The sequence below is a fragment of the Brachycentrus maculatus genome, unplaced genomic scaffold, assembly GCF_059751285.1.
Source record: "Brachycentrus maculatus isolate JH-2025_06_01 unplaced genomic scaffold, ASM5975128v1 h1tg000005l, whole genome shotgun sequence".
Classification (NCBI taxonomy): Eukaryota; Metazoa; Arthropoda; class Insecta; order Trichoptera; family Brachycentridae; genus Brachycentrus; species Brachycentrus maculatus.
The window spans coordinates 3,380,346-3,407,525 of record NW_028280760.1 but is presented as its reverse complement, the minus strand read 5'-3'; the positions used below and the strand labels follow the sequence as shown (position 1 = coordinate 3,407,525).

The 27,180-nt window shown below is 32.7% G+C and overlaps 1 protein-coding gene across 2 annotated transcripts in view; it reads left to right on the top strand.

Annotated features, from left to right (window-relative positions):
- The window catches only part of LOC148313876 (kinesin-like protein KIF21A), a 129,754-nt gene that overhangs the window by 56,991 nt on the left and 45,583 nt on the right, over nt 1-27,180 (top strand). For both annotated transcript variants that reach the window (XR_015837338.1, XM_088257630.1), the window contains exon 3: nt 25,374-25,596. Coding sequence is in view for 1 of the 2 variants with exons in the window: in XM_088257630.1 (XP_088113756.1) it covers nt 25,374-25,596 (223 nt within the window). In the remaining variant the exon portion in view is untranslated. The remainder of the gene's footprint in view (nt 1-25,373; nt 25,597-27,180) is intronic.

Genomic DNA, 27,180 nt, shown 5'->3' with positions numbered 1-27,180 from the left:
AATTTAAAAACCATATATAAAGAGCATACAAATAACCTTTCTCTAAATTATTCGTGTACATTATATAGAAAATTATTATTATGTATTTACAACATTTTGATTGTGTCCAAATACTTGTTCACAAATCTGGATTATCTCCAATTATAGGAGTTATTTTTCATATTATTTTTTGACATCTCATCAAAGATGAAGAAGAATATGGAAGTCTGGGCATTTACGGGGCTGACGACCGTCATAGGCTAGTTTAAGTGATCACTTTACACACGTGTAACATTCACCAACTCTACCCATTTTTGACAACCACACTACTCAAATTCTTGGAAGTTCTATATATATGAAGCAATTTAGAAACCTTGTTCTTGAATCACTAGAACTTTACTACAGACATCTATTGTTGTGATGAAATATTTCATATTCTTCTTCATCTTTGATGAGATGTCAAAAAATAATATTATTATTCATGTTATTTCTATGAAATTGATTTGTCAGCTCCTGTCCAGAAATCGGCATCGTTTGTTTTAGTAGGCACCTACCTACCTGGGTAGGTTATCTGCTTCGATTAGCTATACAATCTGATTCAATGGAAAAGAAAGAAAAAAGCATATTATAACACGCGCGTATCGAATACAACGTTGTGATTTTATTTCAAAGGTAGTGGAATAACTTAGGAGATTTGAGATTTTGAACACTTGCATTTTTATATTTATACAAAAGATATAAGATAAAAACTGAAACCAACTAACCATCACGCCGCAACACCACAGAAATTGAAAGCCACATCAATCTGTGTCTGCAAACAATCCTCGACTCTTCAACATTTATGCTTCTCCTCATACATACCGATTATTCATACCATACAGGACACCTAACCTGATCATTTTCTAGTTTTTGAAATACTTACTTAATTATACCTTATTTTCTTCGGTCTTCCTCTGGGTTTTTTTGTCGATGACATTTTTTTTTTAATATTGTATTATGTCTCTTTTTTACCTCACATGTGTCTAATTTAATTAAAAATGACTTTAAATGTCATCATATTGTTTATTCAAATGAACTGTAAAGATCGGAAACCTTGGAATTTGCATAATTAGCGTGTAAAATTATATTTTACCCACATACTAATTACACACTATACCAAACTGGTGTCATTTTCTGAGGTCACAAGCGAATATTTATTTACATTAATAAATATCAATTTTATACTATCTTTATGTATTTATTTATTGATCTGAAGCCGTGAAAAAAGATTCTGTGCCGTAAAAAGTGTGCTTAATAAACGGAGCTAATTAATTTTTCCTGTTTTGCGACTTAACTACTTTACATTTAATGAATATGCCCACACATAATAATAATATTACTAGTTATGAAATATGGATAGCATATTGAGTATGCATAGTTTATTACTGTCAAAATTGTATATCAGTCCTCTTTTGATACTATCCGTATTCACAAATACTGTTAAAATTAGACCTTGTAACGAAAAGTACATACAAAACGAGATCAGACCTTGCCCTCTGTATCCCATCCCTATACCCACATGCAGTTCTTGTAAACATGATACAAATTTTAAAAAAAGTTTTTAAAATGTTTTATTTGTACTATTACTACTACGCCTACTACCATCACGCCGTTTCTCCGCAGCGCTAGGCAGAGAGGATGGAATGCCACACTCTTCTGTCCTGACATACACTCCTCGCTTCCTTCACATCCATACATCTAGTCTTTTAATTTGTCTTTTAATTTGTCCGATTACGCAGTCTTTTAATTTGTATCATGTTAATAAAATTGTGCCACAAAGTATCGGGAAAAAATATTTTAATTTTTTTTACCTTTGTTCCGAACCTTGAGGTGAGTTATGAAAGCCTCTATAGTTCGAATTCATCTCTGTAAAGTAATTTTTGTAGCCGTGATTTTTTTTTTTGTTATATTGAACTCCACCATTCATAAATTAATTTTTTGCATGTTTTTTTTAGTATTTAAACATGTGCCATAAAATATCAGAAATAAACGTTAATAATAATAGTGAATAATAATTTTGGATAATGTTTATTGCGCCATTTTCGTTAAATACTACCTCAAGGCGCTTGAAAAGTCGTGGAGAATGATATGTTCATGATTTATTTATTTTATTTTATTTATCTTAATTCCAAGCCTTGAGATGTGTAACAGCCTCCAATTTTCGTGTAGCATCAAAGATTATATTATATTTCAAAATCGCGTTACTGCAAAAAAAAAAAAATTCTAGTGAAACAGTACTCTGCCATTCATGAATACATTTTTTGCACGTTTATTTTTAGTATGTAAATATGTGCCACAAAATATCAGAAGAAAACAGCATTTATTTGTTTTGTTTAATTTTTCTTTATTCCAAACCTTGAAGTAAAGCGTGCGTTTGTGTGATAACTTATTTTCGTAGTAGTGAAATAGTACTAAAATCATTTTATTTATTTATCTTTATTCCAAACCTTGTGTCGAAGTGTGCTAGCCAAGTGGTGTCAATAAAAAAAAATTAAATCACGTCTCTGTGAAAAATATTTTTGAAGTGGTAAAATAGTACTCTATCATTCATGAATTCATTTTCTGCGCGTTTATTTTTAGTATGTAGACACGTGCCACAAAATATCAGAAGAAAATACATTTATCTATTTTATTTTATTCATCTTTATTGCAAACCTTGAGGTAATGCAAGAAAACCTTGAGGTAGTGCAAGACTCTAAAGTTTATATGACACCAAAAATTCATGTTTAAAAAAAAATCCCGTCTCTGTGAAGATTTATTTTTGTAGCATTGAAATACTACTCTACCATTCATGAATTCAGTTTTTTAGCACGTTCATTTTTAGTGCATGCACACACGTGTCACATTCCGCGACCGGCGATTATAGCCGAGTTCGTACCAAGGACACAGCTGTCCAGCTCCACGCCAGCAGTAGGTGTGCCTCTCTCTGCATCCAGCGGGCGTGGGCTGCCCGCACCTGGTCACGCCGATAGCCAAACGGCAGACGGAGACACACGGCACCAGTGTGATTGCGCATTAAGGGTCTCTTGAATCAGAATGTCAAAAAATATATTATTGCTTAAATCAATAGATAAACTTTTTTCTCAACATAGATGAAAACTCTTCTTATAACCTTAACCCTTTCCGGTCCATAAAAAAAAAAAAAAATTCCACCAGTTCCACAATAGATTTACAGCATTACAGGGTTAAACAATACATCCAAGTTTTTTTAAAATAAAACTACACTTGTGTTAAAAATTTATTTTATTTTGAATGTATACAATCTTGTCTCTTATTGTTACATTTGACACTAAATACGAGTGAGAAAAAATATGTTTGCTTGTATTTTAACACTAAACTGATGAAGAAAAAAATGTCGAATGACATTCGACATTGGACCGGAAAGGGTTAAGGTTTTAAAAAGAGTTTATTCAAATCATTCCAGCCAGAAATTATCAGTTTTTTTTACATAATAATTTTTCTGTTGTGAAAGTATATAAAAAATATTAAATTTCAAGGTGCTGTACCTTAAAATTAATATTTTTTAAATACTTTTAATTTTCAAACCCGCCAAAAAAATTACATTCACCCATAAGAAAAATATATCATTAATTAATCCTTTATTTTTTTCTGTCAACAATTACGAGGTGGGTATTTCCCGCCGATTGAAGACAGCAGCTACAAGACGCCATTGAAATAACCTTAGACATCTGTTTCATTAAATATATATATATATATATATATAAAACCATACCGCAAAAGTTAATAACTTTCTTTCTTTCATTAGGGTTGATACCAGGACTCAGTTGTTAACTGTCAGTTTAGCTTCCTCTGCTAGGCTCTGTTTATATTATTTTACATAACATCCTCTTCGATTTGTCAATAAAGTATTAACTGTTAAGCAGAAACAATTTTTAATTTAAGCATTCATTCATTCCACAAAGTTTCAGATGAAAAAAACTGATAAGAGACTTTACAAGAACGACTGATATAAAAATTATTTTGAATATAATACGACTTACAACATTTTGAGTGTGTCCAAATACTTGTTCACAAAATCTGGATTATCTCCAATTGCAGGAGTTATTTTCATACTATTTTTTGACATCTCATCAAAGATGAAGAAGTATATGGAAGTCTGGGCATTTACGGGGCTGACGACCGTCATCGGCTGATCACTTAAACCAGCCGATGACGGTCGTCAGCCCCGTAAATGCCCAGACTTCCATATACTTCTTCATCTTTGATGAGATGTCAAAAAATAATAATACGACTTCATACAAAATAAATCGTTAAAACTCAAATAAATCATTGGTCACTCTAAGGTTTCTGCTTAATTATCTTCAAGTCGTAAATTATTTTTTGTTGCCAAAATTAGGCAAAGGCGGTACGTAATTACCAATCATAATTTTTAATCATACGCTTGATCCGGTCCTGCACTTTTGTGGTGATGCAGATAATAAATTATTCGATTTTTTTTGACAGTTGCTACCTTAAAACTAAAACCACATTTTATGTTTTACTTTTTTAATTATTTAATTAATTACTTTGCTGACGGCTTTTGTTACAAGACCATAAATAACGTTCAATATACAATAATTTTATTAATAGATTTATTGAATACAATTTAAGATGTTAACTGCAGACAGTTGGTAGAATTACATATTGAATTGTTAGGTAAAATATCCTTAATTAAACACGGGTATTGGATTGAATTTTACTTTTATTTACATATATGATATGTGACGCGTTTCGTCTTATTAAGACATTATCAAACACTCAATGATATCACATGCAATGATCATTGCATAATTTAGAGATTTTGGAAAATTAAAAAAAAGCGATAAAACAAAATTTAAATATTATAAATTCATAATTTTCATAATTCAAACCCTTATCCGCACCCCAATGGTGCATAGGGCACTGCATTATATAAACACAGTGTTATCTTGATCGTTAACACACGAAGGAAAGGTGATCAGCCCTCCGCTTTAGGTACCAGTCCAGGGTAATATTGAATAAATAATACAGTGAAAAAATCACTTATATTTATTTGACCCCCCCTAGTAATCGAACCCGGGACCTCCAGAACGGTAGCCAAGCGTACTGACCATTGCACTACGAAGGCGGACAAATATATAAATAATCAATTAAATTTAAGTAACATTCCTATTTTTGATATTTCTCCAATTTCTGTTCCTAGAAAGAAAAATTCCGCATAATAGATTTTGTGTGTGCTTCATTTTACGTATGCGTGCGCGGCTTCATCCTGTTTTTTTGGGTGATTCGTTGTTATTTGGAGTTGCTACGCAATGCACAATAACATTTATTTTTTGGTAAGGGAATGTAATTAATTATGAGTATTTTAATGTTTTTAACTTCTTAGAATTCAATAAACCCTGATGATGACAAGGTTTGTGTTGAAACCTGTAGGTTAAAGTGTAATAGTAAAAAAGTGATTAAAACAAAGTTGTTTAATTTTGTAAAGATATTGTTTTTTTTTCATTATAAATCAACATATAAATTTTAGAATATCAATTACTTACCAAATATTTTATCTTACGATATACTTTGAACTTCCCTAGTTTTGATTCAGAAATCGAAGTTCGTATTTGGTCGAGTCAATTATTGTAGCTTAATGGTCAAATATGTGGTAATCGTTAGCTACTTTGTAAAAATATCGTATTACCTACCTTTAGACACTTACCGCTTTAAGCTTAACATTATAGGTAATATGATATGTGTATTTTCGGGTCATGGAAATAAATATTTAATTGTTTTGAATATGGAAAGCATTTGCCATAGTAATAAATTAAACCCTGAAGAGGGCAACAGGTTGTTGCCGAAACTAGTTGGTTAATAAAAATGTGAGTGGATCAGAACACAAAGTATTTTTATTTCTCGAAATAATATAAATATTTAATTGATCAAATATGTACCATCCGGCGTATGAAGGTTGTATAGAGATTCGTCTAGGCATAACGATGTACAACATCTGCTCTTTGTCGAATAATGCGTTTATTCTAATTTATTGTCCGACAAATTCAATGACACAATTCTTTCTATGTTGGATGACATTTATTTGTATGTGTCAAGTATGTTATGTAAGTTCTCCTGTCAATTTTAAAGCCTATTTATCTTTCTACAACAGTCAATCAACACTTTCAAATAGACAGGATATTTTATTTTTAATTTTACATTGTAAATACCACTGTTTCTTCAAATCTGTTGCGGCACGTGTTTCGATGCATTCAGCATCAGTATCAAACACCACAAATTATACAGTTTTTGATAATGATGCCGAATGAATCGAAATATTTGTCGCAATAGATTTAAGAAATAGTAGTATTTAACAAGTGAAATTTAAATTCAAAATTCAAAACATTTTTAGTGTGTCCGAATACTTACTCACAAATCTGGGTTTTCTCCATTAAGGGCTTATTTTTACATTTCTGTCTCTGCTTAATAAAAGCTTTCTAATCCAACTTAGATGGCATTAGTAAACTCACATGTACAGTTCCATGAGCTTAATGACATATGTACGAGTTCAAAAGTTTGAGTACCTACTGTGGTAGTCAATCATGGGTAGAATGGCGAATGTTGCACGTGTGTAAAGTGATCACTTTACCAGCCTACGACAGTTCGTGAGGCCTGTAAATACCCTGACTTCGATGTCCTTCTTCATCTTTATGGAGATGTCAATTAAAGTTTTTCGTTTTGTTAAAAGTTAATCGCTTTTGTAGAATAAATCCATGTTTTTTGTTTTTTATTGTTTCAGAATATATCATATTTTAGAGTTTCCAGTTAGTTCACCAGATCAACTGACACCTTAGAGCTTTGCACGAGTAGAACGAACTATAAACATAGTTCATATATTTAACGTTCATCAGCGCTGAGATCATTCAACATTGTCAGTCAGTTGACCCTCGTTTCGTAAAATTTGTCTTTTAATTTGGGCTTTGATCTTTATCCTTTCCTCTTTTCCTTTCTCCCGTCCCTCTTCGAGGTATTTTTATAAATGTGGAATTTTGTGATTGAAACAGTACAAGTACTTGTTTTGTAATATTCGTATATGTGTATGTATAACTTACCCATTTTAAAAAATAAAAATAAAACATAAAATATAAATAAAATGTCATGATGTCATTCTTGCTGCGGGTACAGTATCTCGCTTTATGAATTCCTTTTGATGTTAACGTATTAAAATATTACCTTAGGCGAATATTATTATTATAAAATGTCCATTGAATGTCAACGTTGACCGCCAACGCTTTTCTAACTAATAAACACATGGAAGCGTTGCACACACGCAAAATAAATACCTCACACTTTATTTGACGTGAAATGCATATATAGAGTGTATATGTAAATGCCACTGTGGGTGACATTTGTCACATTAAAGAGTGGTAAAATGTAATTTAATGCATTGAACGCCTCCGTATGGAAAGTTCGTGACATGTTTCATAGAAGATTTTTTTATTTATTGGAAAATCAACAGAATATATACAAAAATAATATAATATAATAAAATTTTAAAAAATAAGATTCCATTTACGGGTTTTCACTTAAGTAATCTAAAAATAAAAAAAAAATTAAAAACTGTCATATACATAAAAGTATAACTGTATAATAAACTTGCAATAAATATTTTTATCAAATAATATAAATTTTCTGTATCAAATAGTCAAAAGACATCAAAAACATTTCTCCTTAAAGTATTAAAATAAACATTATTGATGTCTATTTCACTAAGCATTACATTACACATATCGCAGGCTCGATTTAAAAATGAATTTTGGTAGGACTTGGTGTTCATTTCAGGGATTTTAAATAAAGTGTTGCTTCTGGTCTGTGCTCCCGGTACTCTAAAATTGATGAGTGATAAAGCCTCGGCTCAATCTACATAATTCTTTAAAAATTATACTGGAAAATAAAGTCAGCAGTGTTCCTACGTGTTACGAGCTTGGGTAAATGTTATTTTATCTTGGCTATTAAATGTTATTTTACTGGAAATGTTCTTCTTCCTGGCTCCATCCCAGCTTATCGTCTTTGTAGACTGTTGGGGTCAGCTCTCCTCGTCCTCAGGGTGTAGGTCCTTCTTTCATATACAACGTCACCTAGGCCATGCCTTCGAATCATGTTATCTTTCTGTAGCATTCATGAATATTTTGGTAAATACCCATAATATAAGTCGAGATTATTGTCGTCAGTTTTGTGTGTCATTTTCACAGCCCTGATATCACAGCTCACCGCCTATTGTCTCTGAATCTGGACTATAATCTTTTCTTTGTCACTTTATAAAATAAAGACGTATTTTATAAATTAAACAAAGAATGGTACGTGTCGCTAAAACTCCATGCAAAGTTACCTCCCACGCTCTAATATAAAACGCTTAGCACCACAAAGAGATTTGAAGCAGACAACCTTTTGTGACGATGTTGTTTTGATGTTTTCAACATTGAATATAAAAACCGCTTGTATAAGACCACTTTCGAGTTTATTAATGTTAACACGACTAGTTTCGAGAATAACAGTTGAAAATACAAACTGTTTGATAAGAACATCTGTAGTACTCGCAACTAGTGTTTGCATTACTAAACTCGTGTGTTTTATACAAGGTATTATTTTTATATTAAAACGATCATGTTATTCGGCAAACTTAAAACAGAATCAATAAATAATATCGTTTCTACTTAGTACAATACATAACTTAATAATATAACATGTTAGAGTAAAATGATTTACAATGTAAAAAAAATGAATTTATTTTGTATTTTTAAAGTAACATCTAGTTCGCAAAACTAGTCGTGTTTACATTAATAATGCTTATCCTCGGGCTTGCAATATTTCCTCATATCACCATTCGAACATCTGTCATATATCTTTTTGCCGCACATTAATCTGAGAGATCGAATTTAGACTGCATTCAGTCTACTTTCATCATCATTTTATTTTCAATATCTTTGCTTTCATAAGCATTATCGATAAAATTAAGAATGGTGTCTCGAGATAGTTTGGGCATGTTAATCTAATGAGTGAAGAATGAACAGCAAAACAATTATAATTATAAAGACGAATGTAGTTAGAAATAGAAGCAGAGGAAGACCGTGGAAAGCTTGACATGATCAAGTAATTTTAATACTTGAAAGTGGTCAGGTCAGGAGTTAGAATAATTGGCGTATATGTATGTATGAGGAGATGCGTGATTTTGGAACATGCGAATGAATGTTTGCAAAAACAAAATGGTGTGACGTTCTATTCCCTCCGCCTACTCCTGCGGGGAACTGGCGTAATAGATTATTATTTTTTGACATCTCATCAAAGATGAAGAAGAATATGGAAGTCTGGGCGTTTACGGGGCTGACGACCGTCATAGGCTGGTTAAAGTGATCACTTTACACACGTGTAACATTCACCAATTCTACCCATTATTGACGACCACACTACTCAAATTCTTGGAAGTTCAATAAATATGAACCAATTATGTTCTTGAATCACTAGAACTTCACTAGAGACATCTATTGGTGAGATGAAAAGAAGCTTTTTATTGAGCAGAAACTCTTTTATTAGTATGTGAGGTCCGAATCCTGGATTATAATCACACACATGAGAAACGCCAGAAAATGTCATTGTCGTTATTATTATTTAAGCTTATAATTTGATCAGATAATTTATTTACAACATTCAAGTTGTAGATTATTATTGATTAGGTACTAAGTTTTATTTTCCAGTCCCCTCCTTTATTTCAGTGTAGGTGCGTTCAATACTTGTTTTTATTATTTCCTGCTACTAATCTATGAAATAATTTAAAAAATATTAATTACTTTTTTTTTACTTAATTTATTAGTCCGCTACTCTATTTTTTACCTTCCCCACGACCAGAGCTATGCAGATTTGATTTGAATGGAAATAGACCGCGTCGGTACCCAATCTTGACACCTGTCCGAAACTCTACAATATATCCTCATTAAAATATGACAGCTGTGTTTGAACTGAATATACGTTACTCCGTCTTTCTGGGCGATTCTTATTCCGTGTCGTGAATAGCAGTAGTTATTTTCTTACTGCCGCTTCATTTGGTAATAGCGGTTCGCACAAAGCGACGTCTACTGACCTCCATCTGCATTCAAATCTCTCCTTCTGGTGTTCTAATAAAGAGCGATCTTTACTAAGGTAAGTAAACATTCAAAGAATGTACATATGTGAACAATTTGTGTGCCACCATGTATTGTACAGTAAAACCCCGCAATTCGTACTGGAAGGCTATGAAAAGTTTATTTTAATTTTATGTATAATTTCGATTAAGAAGTAATTGATTAAAACTTATTAAAATCAAACAACTTTGTTTTTACCACTTTTTTATTATTAGTACACTTTAACCGGTTTCGACAAGAACCTTGTCATCATCAGGGCTTATCAAATTCTAAAACATTAAAAACATTAAAATACTCATAATTTATTACATTCCCTAACCAAAAACATAAACTAAACTAAACTAAACTACGTAAAAAATCCTAATTGTTAATTTTATTCTAAAGGTTAAAGTTTACTAATAATAAAAAAGTGGTTAAAACAAAGTTGTTTAATTTTATAAAGTTTATAAAATGCGCTACAAAATATCTGCGAAAAACATTGAAGAGATTAAAACTTAATAAAACAAAACTAGAACATTGTTTTTTTACTACTCTTCAGCGGTTTAATTATATGTCTGTCCTTGGTAAAGTCCTTGTCGAAACCGGCTGGAGGAAAGTACCAAAAACGCAATTTATTAAAAACTAAGTTCTGGTTTTATAAAATGCGCCACAAAATCATTCTGCGAGAAATATCCAAGAAAAAATTTAATTCGCTATCAATGATCTTTACTTTTTCAATAGTTTTATCTTAATCTTAATGCATAACTTTTGTATGCTGAAGATGCTGTGCTTCGTGCCGTTAGTAGAGAAGACCTGCAGGCGCTGGTGAGGAGGTGTATAATGTGGGCAAAATTGATTTGCTGATAAATCTTGAAAATCCAAAATCACATTTTTTGAACGAGATGAATGTAGATCTGAGTGTCAAATAGCAGCAAATGGGGAAATTTTGTAACAGGTAAATTATTTCGTAAATGTGAAGTATGTTTTCTAATAATGGTTTTCTCCAATTATGTTTTCTTCCTGGCTTAATTTTAACCTATCGTTTCTTGAATGTTTTTTGCAGATACTTTGTGACACATTTTACACCGTACACCTACAGAGTGTGTGGAAGTGTTTGGCAAGGGAATGTAATTAACTCTGAGTATTTTATTATTTATTGATTAACTTTGTGGAATGACATGATTATTTTAATTAAATTAAACACTTGAAAAATCCACTGAATTGAGTTTTATTTTCATTTACGACTAGTTTCGAAAACGACAATTGTTTTCATCTTCTGGTACAAATTAAAACTAACGAATAAAAATATATTTAGGTGTATACTTATATAGGTTTATAAATATAGGTAGGGGGGTTAAGGAACAACATTTTTTGTAAAAGGAAACATTGATAATAATGGTGACGTATTTTGAAACAGTATATTATTAATTATTGTTTTATCTGAATTTATTTGTTTTATTTAAACATTTGAATTTATCTGAGTATTTTAATGTTTTTTAGTATTTTAATGTTTTAGACTTTAATAAACCCTGATGATGACAAGGTTCTTGTCGAAACCGGTTGGTTAAAGTGTACTAATAATAAATAATAAAAAAGTGGTTAAAACAAAGTTGTTTAATTTTATAAAGTTCAACCTATCGTCTTTGTAGACTGTTGGGGTCAGCTCTGTCGTCAGTTTGTAGGTTTTTCTATCATGCACAACGTTAACTAGTTCATGGCTTCGAATCATGTTATTTTTCTATAGCATCCGTGAATTCTTTGGTCTTAGATGTCTTAGGTGTCTAGGTGTCTTTCGATGAAGATCCATGGCGATTGCCTGGTTCACAATATGATCAGGTTCTCTGCATCCAGAGTATTTAAAAAAAAATTATGCGTTCCGACATTCGAAAAAAGTACCAAAACGATCACATAACCTATAAAACACTCATATCGACAATGCAATTTCTCTTAGAATGTGTAAAAATAGGCTTGAGTAAATATTATCCAAAAAATTGTTAAAATATTTGTTCAAATTGTCGCGTGTTGAGTTGGCAGCTAGCGTGACGGCTTTTTGCCGCTTTTCATCACGCCACTTAATACGAATGTACGAACATATATTTCGCTTAATTCACTATTTATTCCCTTTCAATTCTTGTATTAACATTCCTGACACTTGATAGTATGCGCATATTTACGGGCGTAATTTCCACTGTTCCACATTCGTTACTTCGCGGGCCGAATTCGGAATATGCCCTCGTTTAGTAGGAATGAATTTAGGGGCTGTTTCCTGAAACGGTTATTCGCATATTTGCATGCATAATAAAGTTTTCACCCGCGCTATTGTATTAGATTTTGGAATAGGATTGGCCAAGAATGGTGTCACAGCCTTACGCCGAATAGCAACCGAATGAGAACACGATAGCGATGCTGCATAAGCCGTAGATTTAAAATATTTTCTTCTACTCTTTTCTTCTTAGTGTAGACCTTTTGGCATGTTTTTAAAAAGGATGTCTTTTTTACATTTTTGTTATATTCAACAAAAACAACTTGACTTCTTCTTTTCTTCTCGGTAAGGGGGATTTTCAAAACCCTTATCCACACCTGATGATGCATAGAGCACTGCATCATATAAACGCTGTGTTATCTTGATCGTCACTTACTTGACGGCAAGGCGATCGCAAACTTAAAATATGCGTTTAATTCTAATATTTTATGGTCCCAATCTTTATTACTTATTTATTTATTTGTGAAATATTCTTATGATTCCCTTTCATTTATAGATTTTTCCTGTAAAAAATACTGGAAGTATGAATCTAAAATGTTGTTAAAGATATATTTGCATGGTATTTATACTATCATTGGACGAAGTCTATGACATTGAAAGGTGACTCTTTGAAGGCTTTCACCCTTGACGACTGCTGTGACCCGTGACAGTAACGAAAGGGTATCCACTATCTTCCAATTTGGCTACAAAAGGCGTAAGGCGGTGTCACAATGCAAATGTCATTAATACCATAAACAATATATACAACCTGCTCTAGGCAACTAGAAACTGCTGAAACGCAAATGATTAGATGGTCAGCTGGAGTCCCTGTCCCTTAGAGACAAAATACAGATTTCTCGTATTCGTAGAAGCCTGGGTGTAACTGACATCAATAGTAAGATAGAGCAGTGTTCCGCAAAGTGTGTGCCGCGGGCACACTTGTCTACCGTGGTGGTTAGTTGGTGTTCCGCGGAAAAAAGTTATTTATTACCTCCTGCAATTGGAGATAATCCAGATTTTGTGAACAAGTATTTGGACACACTCAAAATGTTGTAAATAAATTATCTGGTCAAATTATATAAGCTTAAATAATAAAAATGAAAATTATATTTTCTGGCGTTTCTCATGTGTGTGATTTTATCCAGGATTCGAACCACACATACTAATAAAAGAGTTTCTGCTCAATCAAAAGCTTCTTTCCATCTCACCAATAGATGTCTCTAGTGAAGTTCTAGTGATTCAAGAATAATGTTTTAAAATTGGCTTATATATATAGAACTTCCAAGAATTTCAGTATGTGGTTGTCAATAATGGGTAGAATTGGTGAATGTTACACGTGTGTAAAGTGATCACATAAACCAGCCTATGATGGTCGTCAGCCCCGTAAATGCCAGACTTCCATATTCTTCTCCATCTTTGATGAGATGTCAAAAAATAATATGAAAATAACTCCTGTAATTAGAGATAATCCAGATTTTGTGAACTAGTATTTGGACACACTCAAAATGTTGTTCAGTTATGTAATTAGTTAGTTTTATGATTTACAAAAAATTATAATTATTTGCCTACTTTCGTGCCTGTTCTAGCCAAATGCCCTCATTCAAGGATTGGCAACGCCGTTATTCCGTTTTACCAGAGTGTCTCCTTGCAAAGATTAGTATGCAAATCAAGCATGAAATGTGATCCCATCATTATATGCGCATCATCCTCTCTATTCACGACGATGCGATTATACTGTACTCTGGGAATAAAATAGCATCACGTGTGAGGTTGTTCCACTAATTGATTCGTTCTAGAAATTAAAACTCTGTAACATGAGATAATTGTATTTTGATGCGTTCTTGAGAATAGGTTTTAAACTAGAAAATGAAGGCCTGGTTTTTAGAATCGCCTTAGTCCGCTTTTGTTCAACACAAATGAAAGAGAAAATAAAAGTATAGGTATTTGCAGAGCTTATAACCTGTCATTAGGTGGTTAAAGTGATCAGTTACACTTATAACATTTACCATTCTACTTATAATTGACAAACACAATATTTTTTTAAAGAAATGTGGGTTGAGATGGTTTGGACATGTGGAGCGATTGAATGAAAAGAGAATAGTAAAACAAATTTACGAGGCGAATATAATTAGTAGGATAAAGCAGAGAAAGACGATAAAATCTTGTCATGATCGAGTATTTCAAATACTTGAAAATGGTCACTTCAGAAGTCGGAATGATCGGCGGGTATGTATGAGGAGATGCATGAATGTGGAATACACAATGATTGTTTGCAAAGACAGATTGGTGTGGCGTTCTATTCTCTCTGTATGGTATGTATGAGGAGATGCAAGAATGTGGAATACACAATGATTGTTTGCAAAGACAGATTTGTGTGGCGTTCTATTCTCTCTGCCTACCACTGCGGGAAGCGGCACGATAGTTAGTTAGCTAGTTAGAATATTTCCTTTGATACCTTCACACATGATATCTTTGATTTAATACATTTGATATACGAGTTCTCGACACCATCTGCTCACATGTGAAAAAAAGGTTTGAATTGAAGGATAAGACACATCGTTTTATATTACGTTATTATTTTATTTCAAAATTCAACATTCGGTTCTGAAAAATAAAAATTCACCTTCAAATCAGCTAAGAAAAACTTTCTAAGGTGTATAAAAAAAATTATATTTTTTTGAAAAATAATGTCTTCAAATGAAAATAATAAATGTTCTTAAACTTAAAAGCATTCGACGAAATTCGAAAAGATGCTCTCCAATTGTGTTATATTATTTCATATCGCATTCTTCTTTTTTACACAATCGATAAAAACGTTATAATTGATTTACAGCGAATAGATTACCTCCCTTTTTACTTCAACAGCACGCACCGTTAACTTTTCCATACCTAATATTTACATACACATACGAATAATCGTTTGAGCCCGAGCGGCAAGCAGTCTGGAATTGTGGAATTGCCGACATTTTTTCTTCCATCATTCCGCTCATACCGAGTCATCTCGGCCTATTTCATTGGTCGGCAACGTGTGGCATGCGACTCTTTGACCATTTAACACTTTTTCTTTTCTTGAATGTTTTCTTGAATCATTCCTTAATTTTAAAAATGGCATTGAAATACTACATTCTAATAAAAAAGTAAACTCATTGCATAATTTAGAGATTTTTTAAATTAAAAAAGCCTTAAAACAAAATTTAAATATTATTAGTAATCAATTAAATTTAAGTAACAGTTTTATTTTCGATATTTTTCCAATTTCTGTTACTAAAATTTCTGCACAGTAGGTTTTTGCGTGTGTTCTCCACTTTACGTATGCGTGCGCAGCTTCATACTGTTTTTGGGTGATTCCATTAGTTGTTATTTGGGGTTGCTATGCAGTGAATAATAAAAATAACATTTAGGATTTTTACGGAGTGTGTGGAAGTTTTCGGTGAGAGTATTTAATGTTTTTGAATTAAAATAAACCCTGATGATGGCAAGGCTCTTGTCGAAACCGTTAGGTTAAAATGTATTAATAAAAAGTGGTTAAAACTAAGTTATTTAATTTTATAAAGTTTTTAACACTTTGTTTACCAACGATTTTTTCGAAGACTCACCTTCAAATCCAAACAAATTGGTACTAATAGCAAAAAAAAAACACATTTTAACAAAAACATCCATAATATATGTACCTACGGTAAAACGGTTTGATTATTATGATTTTTACTGTATCAACTACCAAAAGCCGACTAGTCGGCTTTTCGCTGTCATCCGTAAACGACTAAACACCGATTAGTCAGTTTTTCTACCTTACGCACTGAAAATAATTCTCACAACAATGTACATCATCATATCGATTTCAAATTTCAACTATTTATTTAAAAGGGATATTTACTGCGAACTAATTTTTTTTTTTTAAAAGCGTTATTATTTATTAGTTGTTATTTTATGAAACGTTGAAGACAGTATTTTTGGACTAGAAATTATAAGCAAAAAATGTCGTTTGTGATTCATTTCAGATACGTTTTATATTAATTAAAAATATTGGCTTCATGGCTGACTTGATCAAATTTTCATAGGAGATGTACGGACATTATCGCAATACCGAAATACATAGTACAAATATGTATGTATCTATGAAATAAATTAAATAAAAATAAAAATTGTTATGTGCATGTTCGGCTCTTTGGCTAATAAGTTTGCCGACCACTAGTATTTTTAATGAGCTAATTGGCTCTTTGTTGTGAGCACCGAAAGGTGACAGTCATCGTCTCCGCCTAACTTTTTTATGGTCGCAAGTTGAAACAAAAAAATCCATTAAAATTAATGCACTATACTTTGTCTTCGTTGTCATCGTGGCTTCGTGATTCTTTGTTGATGATGTTTTTTTTATTACTATTTTCAACGTCTGATTTTGATTAGTTTTGGTGTGCCATATATTGTATAGTAAAATGCTTTGAATCTAAACGTACCGTATCCGTTAAGCACGCTTCGAGTTCAATTTTCAATTATTGGCGTTTGATTTCGCCGGTAAAACTATGTGATAGATGTCTTTTTGAGTATTTCATGGTAAAGAATAGCTTATTTTGAATTTTGAAAAATATGGATGGAGAAGAATGTGCATATCAAAATGGAGAATCCCAGATTTGTCAACATAGATTTTGGAAACACCCGAAATGTTTTTTTTAAAGGAACAACCCACAGGAGCTCTATTTAAGAGGCTTGTCTGCAAATAGAATAGTAATGATAGGAGAGGTAGATGTGAAATCACAAACACCAAGATCAATCAGAAATAAGTATTTTTTAAATTTATTTTGTATCGGCAATCGAACCCGCAACGCCAGTTTCGCAGTCGAGCATCATCAACCCACTACGACACAGCGCCTGTCCTGTTGTCGGAGTTTTTCTTTAAATTACCTAAGTAATGTGGCTCTGAAATCTAGCCAGTGCTTATATTATATGGGGTTGCAAATCTTCAATTTTTTTTCTACCTGTTTTTTTTACTGATTACCTCAAAGTTATAAATATGTCTGTCTAATATTGTTTAATCTTATTAAATCCATATTGTTATCAGAGTCAAATCAACTGATTATATCTATGCACAGATGTTATCACATCTCCCTATCTCCATATATTTGCATAATATGATATGACATGTGTTTCTCTTAACATACGTCATGGCTAAACTGATCACATATCGCGGGTTTTGTAGAAATTGTGCTCACTTCTGTTCTGCATTACGAGTCAATCAATACCTATCAAATTGTTTACTGATTTTTTTCTTACAAATATTTAATAAGTTATGTATTTGTTTTTCCACGTAACTACACACTTACATTCTGATGATACTTTATTTTGCATCAAAAATTAAAATATTTACTGTTAATTATTTTTTAATGAAAATGTCTCAGGAAAAACATTGAATATCACCAGATCGCTTAAGCCAGCTCAATGCCAGGTCGTAAGCCCTGGGATGCTTATACTTCCATCGTCTTTCATAAAAAAAAGGAAGAACGATACATTTTTCTTTATTTTTTTTTTGTTAAAAAGAGAAATATTTGTGTTTTTATTATTTACACAAATATTTCAATTTCATACTATTTCTGTGAGCCTAAGCGGCTCATTATTAGAAATAGGTATCAAATTGCGGTAGATTGGGTTCGAACCGAGAAACTCACTTACACAATATGGCTCCAGAGTATCTTAAGGAGCTGTGTATTCCAGATGAATTGGTTGATAGACGTCTCACGCTTCGATCGGCTACAGCATCTGCAATGGGCAAAGTGATCTTACCAGCTCGCAACCGACGCACTTAATTTGGCGAGCGAGCTCTGAGATGCTCAGACTTCCACCTTCCTTCATATAAAAAGAACAATAGATGTTTCATATCAAGTTAACTTATAATACAGTACCTAGATTTAAATAAGGGCCATTCAAAATAAATTTGAACATATTTTTGTTACAAGAAATCGTTCAATTATATTTTGATTTTCAGTAAAATGAATGACATAACGTCGTTCTTTGTTTTCGCAAGGCATTATGAATATGAAAACATTCTCTTTTGAAATGCCATTCCTAAACATTGCAAAATTGTGATATTCTTTTCATTTCATAACGAATAACTGGGAAGCGAGTAGTAATAATAAAATGCCTTCTTTATAGTAGGGCGATCGCATGATAATGCTATTAAAATTTTACTACCATACGCGTGGAATATAAAAGTAACTTAAATTAAGAAAGTTTTACGTCAATTCTCGCCTCGAATGTAAATGCTTTACGGAATTGGTAAATACTTTGGTGTAATGATTAAAACGATCATATGTTCTGTCAAAAATCGATTTTTAACCTATTTAAGTATTTATTTCACGATCAAATAATAACTAATTATAATAGTGTGCCCTTACAGAATTTTCTCGTGCCGAGGGCATATTTTACATTTTTTTATTAAACTAAATGGAAGAAAATTGTTTATTATATGCAATCAAATATGACGTGGCCAAATAATGCGATCTATTTCAAATATACTCGCTATTTTTAACCATTTATGAATATCTCTTTTATATTCACAACATTTTGTGTGTTTTCAAATATTGTTCACAAATTTGGATTATCTCCAATGAGGAGTTATTTTTTATAATTAAAATTTAACTTTGTCTGAAAATTACCATGAATATTTTATTATAACTTAATTATAAGTTCTACCGATTTCGAAGCTAACCGCTTCTTTATCAAGACTGATTAATTGATAAAGATTGATAAAGGAGCGGTTAGCTTCGAAACCGGTAGACATTATAATTTAGTTATAATAAAATATTTTGTGATTTTAAAACAAAGTTACATTTTAATTATAAAATAGAAAATCATTAAGTTAGTGCTTCAATTTCAGTTATATTTTTTGACATCTCAACATATATGAAGTAGAATTGGTGTATGTTATACGTCTGTAAACTGATCACTCAAACCGCCTTTGACGGGAGTAAGCCCCGTAAATGCCCAGACTTCCATATTCTTCTTCACCTATCCTGAGATGTCGAAAAATAATATAATATCCCTTTATTTTATTTATTTTGAATATTAGAAAACCATACATTCGAGTCCTGGAATTTTTACCTTTTATTTGATAAAATGAGTTAACATAGATTTTTTCATCACACACACATGGTTTATTTCTAACACACGATTACCACATTCCTCCTTACGCCTTACTCCCACAATTGTATAATATATCATGTTACCCGCTAATTATCACGGTTATGGGATAATGTGTCTTCAATCGCTTATTTATTATGTATTTATCCAAGTTTATTGAACTAAGTAGGCACCTAACACGACTCTAGGTAACACGTACTTACCTATCGAGTATTTCGATTGCCTTTTACGCCTCTATCACGAATCCATAAAACTTTTAGGGGATCTTAAAATTTATCGCTAGTTACCGTTTGATCATGATCGACGCCTGGAAAAGTATAATAAATTACCTTTCATATAAACATGCTGAATTGAGATATCAAATAGTGATGTTATTGTACTTAATGTCAATCTTTCTATTACAGTTTTTCTTGTGTCCACACACATCGCTCACTCCTTTCAAGAACGTCATAAATCAAAAATCGTCAATTTTCATTTGTGCATGTTTTCAGAATGCCCAAAAAATGTACTATATCCCAGCAAAAGAGGCATAGTTTTAACTTAATATTTACCCGCTACAGGGCAGAAAGTGTTGTTTTTGCATTTTGAGGAATAGGTATTGTTTAATTCTTTTTTAAATATACTAAATATTTTTGAAATGGAGAAAAAACCTCAGGTTTACCTAAAAAGATCTGTTGCACAATAAAAAGTTCAATAAGTGGCTTAATTTTTTAAATAAGTACATTGTATTATATTATTAAACTTTAAAAACGTTATCCTGAAAAATCAAGTTTTTTGATTTATGACGTTCTTAAAAATATAACACAATGTATTAAAAATAAATATCAAGCCACTTATTGAAGTTTTTACTATGCAACAGAAAACAGTTAAAAATATGCCTTATTTGCTGGGATATAGTACATTTTCTGGACATTCCGAAAACATGCTCAACTGAAAATTGTCGATTTTTGATTTATTACGTTCTTGAAAGGAGTGAGCGATATGTCGTTATAGGTCTACATCTTACTCGTGCAACCAAAATAAACACATTAATGAAACATACAAGTTATCTTCTTCTTCTAACCTTTATTCGCATCCAGTGGTGCGTAAGACACTGCATCGAATACGGGCATGTTATTTTGATTATTAAATGCATGAAGGAAATTTGATGAACTTTCGCTCCAGGGTAATATTAAATAAATATAAGAGAGAAAAATTACTCATATTTACATTGACCTCCCTGGGAATTAAATCTCTACGGTTCAGTGTATACGCATTGTTGTTGAATTCCTTTCGTATGTTAGTTGTAATTTTTGTATAACATTTTTCTTATTCTGAATGAATGTCACCTATTGATGAAAGCTATTTGATTCACAAATTCTCAACTCAAGGGCGACTTCAGCCAAAATCCTAAATTTATTTATTATTTTAACCTCATTTACAGAAAAAAGTACATTGGCGGACTTTGTTTACCAACATTGTTTACCAAGATCCGGAGTTCGTTCCTGCTCATGCTCGCAGCATCCATATATGTAGAGGGTGATGATTTGTATTCGCAACACCCACTAGATGAACATATATGGCGCTGCTAAATCAAATCTTCTGCTGTGTATTCATATCTCGAGCAAAATGCTCTCATACAAATGAAATGTGGATTAAGGCTCTCAGTCACAAAAAATGGGATGCTTCGCATAAACAATTTGGAGCTTAATGTTTTTTTGTTATGCCTGTAAAAACTTGTAATTTCAATAATTAAAGAAAACACTTTGTTTTTTACCACTTGAGTTTTATTATCGACCACATGTTTCGGAAGTTAAACTTCCATCATTCAGGTCTGTATAATAACATGTAGTCGATAATAAAACTCAAGTGGTAAAAAACAAAGTGTTTTCTTTAATTATTGTAACATGTCTTACCACAAAGTTAATGCCGAAACAATAAATAAAATACTTGTAATTTCGATGATGTAAACATATGTATGTTTAAAAATAAAAATAAAACCCTTATCCGCACCCCAATGGTGCATAGGGCACTGCGTCATATAAACGTAGTGTTATTTTGATCGTTTACACATGAAGGAAAGGTGATCAGCCCTCCGCTTCAGGCACCAGTCCAAGGTAATATTGAATAAATATGACAGTGAAAAAATCACTAATATTTATTTTACCCTCCTTGGGAATCGAACCCGGGACCTCCAGAACGGTAGCCGAGCGTGCTGACCATTACACTACCGAGGCGGACATGTATGTATGTTTACAATTTTAATATTTATGTAGTACAACTACTGCTTGTGTACTATATGATATCCAAATCAGTGTGCGAATTGTTGTAGTGTGTGGATACTTTGGAATAGTAAGTTCAAATGATACGAGTGAAAAATTGGTTAAGGCTCTCAATTTAAAAAAACTTCGTGCTTTGTGAGATGCTTCGTATAGACGTATGGACGATTTGTTTTTTTGGCTTGCCTATAAAAAAAACTTATACGCGTTTACAATTTTCATTTTTTAGGACTAATACTGCTTTTAATTTAAGTTTTACTTACCACAAATAGTGGCATTTACCAAGTAAAACTTAAATTAACAATGGATAGATTTTACCACAAAGTGACTGCCGAATCAATTAATAAAGCTAATACTGTTTGTCTGCAAATACTGCAAAATCAGTGTGCAAAGCACTGCAGTGTGTGATTACTTTGAAATAGTAAGAACTTTACCATTTAATTAAAATATTAAAATAATATGTGTATAATACACACACACGTATATATATATATATATATATATATATATATATATATATATATATATATATATATATATATATATATATATATATATATATATATATATATAAATATGTGTATTTATATAATTCGTATGTCCCTCATCAGCTGTGTAAAGTAATATATTAACATTTATGTTTGTTAATGACTGTCTCCTGAAAAATTGCCTTTGTGGCATGTGTGATTTTTATCCCAACGTCTTCACTTAAATTACAATATAATAATGTTAATGTATATGTGTGTACTCGTATGTATATTCTTCGCAGGCTCGCGTATAGCACACGCTCCGTAACGTCGCTTCATACATTCGCATATCATTCAGGAAAATAATTTTTCGTATACCTTCTCCTGCGAGACCTATTCATATTTGGGGTGCGGTACCAGGTCGTGTATTGAACTGTTCCTCCCCGTGACGTCATTTACTGCAACGCGTCTAAAAGCTTCTGTCCGACGTTATAAATCAAGGTCACTTAGTTTTCTCGGAAAAGCTCCGAAGAAAATTGAAATTTGGCAACTGCATTCGTCGTGAATCTGATAATAAGATGTTAAAGTTGAATGGCCCTTATGTCTAGTGATAATTGGATTGGAGTGTAGACTTACTCACAGGGATCGTTTTCCATTTGTAGTAATGTGTTTGGAAAAATGCTTCATTAAAGCTTCGTAGAAAACGTCTGGTCTAAGAAAGCGCCTCAATCTGATTTTTCTAAAGTTTTTATCTTATTTTATTATTTTTTAATAATTTGATAATGATATATTTATAATCTTCATCTTTCTTTTATCGTATTTTTCATTATATGTGCACGTATATATGTATATATTATAAGCCTCAACTCGTTCGCGAGAGATTTTGGGTCTTAAAAACAAAACACATTGTAATAATAAAAAAAGGATATATGGTAAGAGGAGATGGAGAGAGGAGAAACAAAACAATTACACTAAAATTAAGGAAAATATGAAATTAATTCTTCGATCTTTTTAGCCGAAACCTTCATGTATACGAGTACATATAAGATTCTTCCTAAGAGTTATTTTACTTAATATTTTGTCCGCCTCCGTAGTGTAATGGTCAGCGCGCTCGGCTACCGTTCTGGAGGTACCGGGTTCGAATCCCAAGGGGGTGAAATAAATATAAGTGATTTTTTCACTGTCATATTTATTCAATATTACCCTTGACTGGTACCTGAAGCGGAGGGCTGATCACCTTTCCTTCATGTGTAAACGATCAAGATAACACTGCGTTTATATGACGCAGTGGCCTATGCACCATTGTTTATTTATTATTATTACATTTATTATTATTACATTTATTATTATTACATTTATTATTATTATTTATTATTAGGACACTTTTCAAGGACACTTGAAAACATATTTTTCTGTTTTTATCAAACTTATTTTTTGCCCAGTTATTTTATTCTCAATATTTTGTGTATTTCCAAATTGTTGTTCACAAATCTGCGTTTGTCCACTAAGGATTTATTTATATTGAAATCTTAACAAAGATGAAGAAGAAACAAATATGGAAGTCTGGGCAAGTACAGGGCTTACAACCTGTTTTAAGTGGCTGGTTTAATGTAATCACTTATACACGTATACCATTTACCATTCCACCCACGATTGAGAACCTCACTACTTAAATCTCGAAATCGTACGTACTAAAAATATTATACACAACTTTATCCTTATCATTCATCGTTCACTTTGCGTAATAATATTTTAAAATTGTGGTATTGCACTAAGTGAACAATGAATGATAGGGAGAGTGTTATATTACCATACCACACAGTTAACAATGCTTTAATATTCAAAATATAAAAATAGTGTGATTAAAAAGATAATCGTTATATCCGTTGATAGTAATAATGATTCTGAGAGAATGCTCTTTATTTATTTATTTTTTTATTTATTTGGAAAACCAACAGAGAACAATAACATATATGTACATATGTATCTTAATTATTGAAAAAAGCTCCAATTACAGGTTTTCGCAGAATGAAAAACCGAAAATTGAATATACAATATATTAAAATTTTTACCATTAAAATTTTTACCACTTAAAAGTTGTGGTATTACACAAAGTAAACTATACATGATAAGGAGAGTGTTATATTGCCATACCTCAAAGTTAACAATGCTTTTAATGTACAAAATATTACAATTTTGTGATGATAAAGATAATCGTTATGATTTGTCGGTAGTAATAATGATTCTGATAGAATTCTCTTTATTTTATCGCCTTCCACTTGATTCTCCCGTACGTGTCCAATTTGAGCCCAGACAGCAGTCGGCAGACAGGGCGGTGTGCCTCCCTTACACTCCGTACAACCTTTCCTACCCCATGAACTCTCGCGTCTCCAGCAAGTCGGCGCTAATGACTCATTGCACTAAACATACCACCTCTTTACAATCACAGATCGATAATTCTCAAACGTACTTTATAATATTTGGATCCAATCTTTTGATGAAATTCATTTTTAATTTAAGTTTTACTTAGTTAATACCAGTATTTCTTAAAATCTACTGTGACACGTGTTTTGATGCATTCTGCATCATGTTCAAACACATTTACTAAGTAAAATTTAAATTCAAAATTAATAGATTTTACCCCAAATCACAACACGAACAAAATCAACAGTGTACATCATATTATTTATTGTTTCGGCAATAACTTTGTGGAATGACATGTTTTTTTTAATTAAACACTTGAATATACCACTTTAATGAGTTTTATTTATATATATATAAATAAAACTCATTAAAGTGGTATATTCAAGTGTTTTATTTTTAAAAAATAATGACATGTTGTTGTTTTTTTTTAATTAAAAAGTTATACTTTTCACCTGTAGATGAAAACGTCTGTTACTTTTCGAAACTAGTCGTGTGCATCTCATTATGTTGTTGTACAAGTGTTATTTTTTTTGTTGTTTTTTAAATTGTGTACATCATGTTATATAATCCAAGAGGAATTGCCTAAATCTAGGTATTGATCTAAATTGTTTACTAGGTGTGTATAATGTATTGTAATTCCCAAAGTTGTTTTATTTAAACAAAGACAAAGAATAGCAAAGCTCTCATGTCTCATCTTCCTACGTGTCTCGTGTGTTTTCCGCAGGATCCGTCCGCAGATCCCGCGCGAGGTGATCGACATGTGTCGCGTGTGCACCGCCGTGACGCCGGGCGAGCCGCAGGTGACGCTCGGCCAGGACAAGTCCTTCACGTTCGACTTCGTGTACGACACTGGCGGCCAGCAGGACGAGGTGTACGGCTCCTGCGTCGAGAGCCTCGTCATGGGCAGCCTGGACGGGTACAACGCCACCGTGCTCGCCTATGGACAGGTACTTACTGATACTACTTACTACCACCCTTTCTTATATGGTAACACTATACTTATATGGTCAACACGAGACGTCCCAAGTCACTCAGTCACGCGTTATCTCCTTGGCTTCCTCCCAGGTCAGTCCGGCATCTTAAAGTCGGTGAATGGTCGTCAGCAGTCTTCTGGGGCGCCAAAATCCTTGTTGGGTTGCTAGAAGAGATATGAGGAGTTTATGCTCCCTTTATGAACAGCTGGGACATGTTCTTAGGTGGCATTCTAAGAACATGACCCAGCCGTGTCCATCTTCTCCTCTTCAAGACTTTCAGCATGAAGGGCTGTTTGGTTGTTCTCATCACGTCCTCATTCCTGACGAAGTCATACCATTTTACACCCAGTATTCGCCTTAGGCACCTATTTTCAAAACTTGCTAGTTTATTGCTCTGAGCTTTGGTGAGGTGCCACGACTCACACCCGTACAGCAGCATTGTAGGCTGCAGGCGTTAAAGACACTTAGATTTTGTCGAATGAAGCAGCGAGTCCTAGACATTGCGCATTTTATTGAATATGGCTCCTGCCATTCCGAGCTGTATGCGCAGTTCCACATCTACTCCCTATGTGGAGCAAAAACTGCCTTCAGGGTCTTTTGTCAACCGCCAGCCCCCTGCATCCTCCCAAGTCAGATCTTCTTCTCGAACTGCTGACGGATTGTCAGCAGTGGACGTCCTGGAACCTAACATTGTAAAAGAGGCAAGCTTGATGGCAACTCTCGGATGAGGCATGCGAAGTACGTGGCCTAGCCAACTGAATCACCTTTTCTTGATGACAATTCAGCAAAATATGCACAAAGCAGACCGAAAGAATTGCTCAAACAGTAAATAAGGGAAAAACTACAAGAATTAAGAATGGTGATAGGCAACAATTCGACCATGTGAAGCGAATAAATGATAAAGCAACAATAGGCAATAGTTCGAGCATGTGAAGCGAATCATTGATAAAGCAACTATAGGCAATAGTTCAAGCATGTAAAGCGAATGAATGATAAAGCAACAATAGGCAATAGTTCGAGCATGTGAAGCGAATGAATGATAAAGCAATAACAGGCAATAGTTCGAGCATGTGAAGCGGATGAATGATAAAGAAACAAAAGGCAATAGTTCGAGCATGTAGAGCGAATGAATGATAAAGCAATAATAGGCAATATTTCGAGCATGTAGAGCGGATGAATGATAAAACAACAATAAGCAATAGTTCGAGCATGTAGAGCGAATGAATGGTAAAGCAATAATAGGCGATAGTTCGAGCATGTAGAGAGGATGAATGATTAAACAACAATAGGCAATAGTTCAAGCATGTGAAGCGAATGAATGATAAAGCAACAATAGGCAATAGTTCTAGCATGTGAAGCGCATCAATGATAAAGCAATAACAGGCAATAGTTCGAGCATGTGAAGCGAATGAATGATAAAGCAACGTTTAAATAGATTAACTATACGAATTTAGTTGAAGAAACCAAGAAGGGCTGTGGAGGACACACCTTTTATCAGATAAGTCTAATATTTCAAAGTCTGTCCACTTTTTTGCAAAGACAGAGAAGTAATGCGTT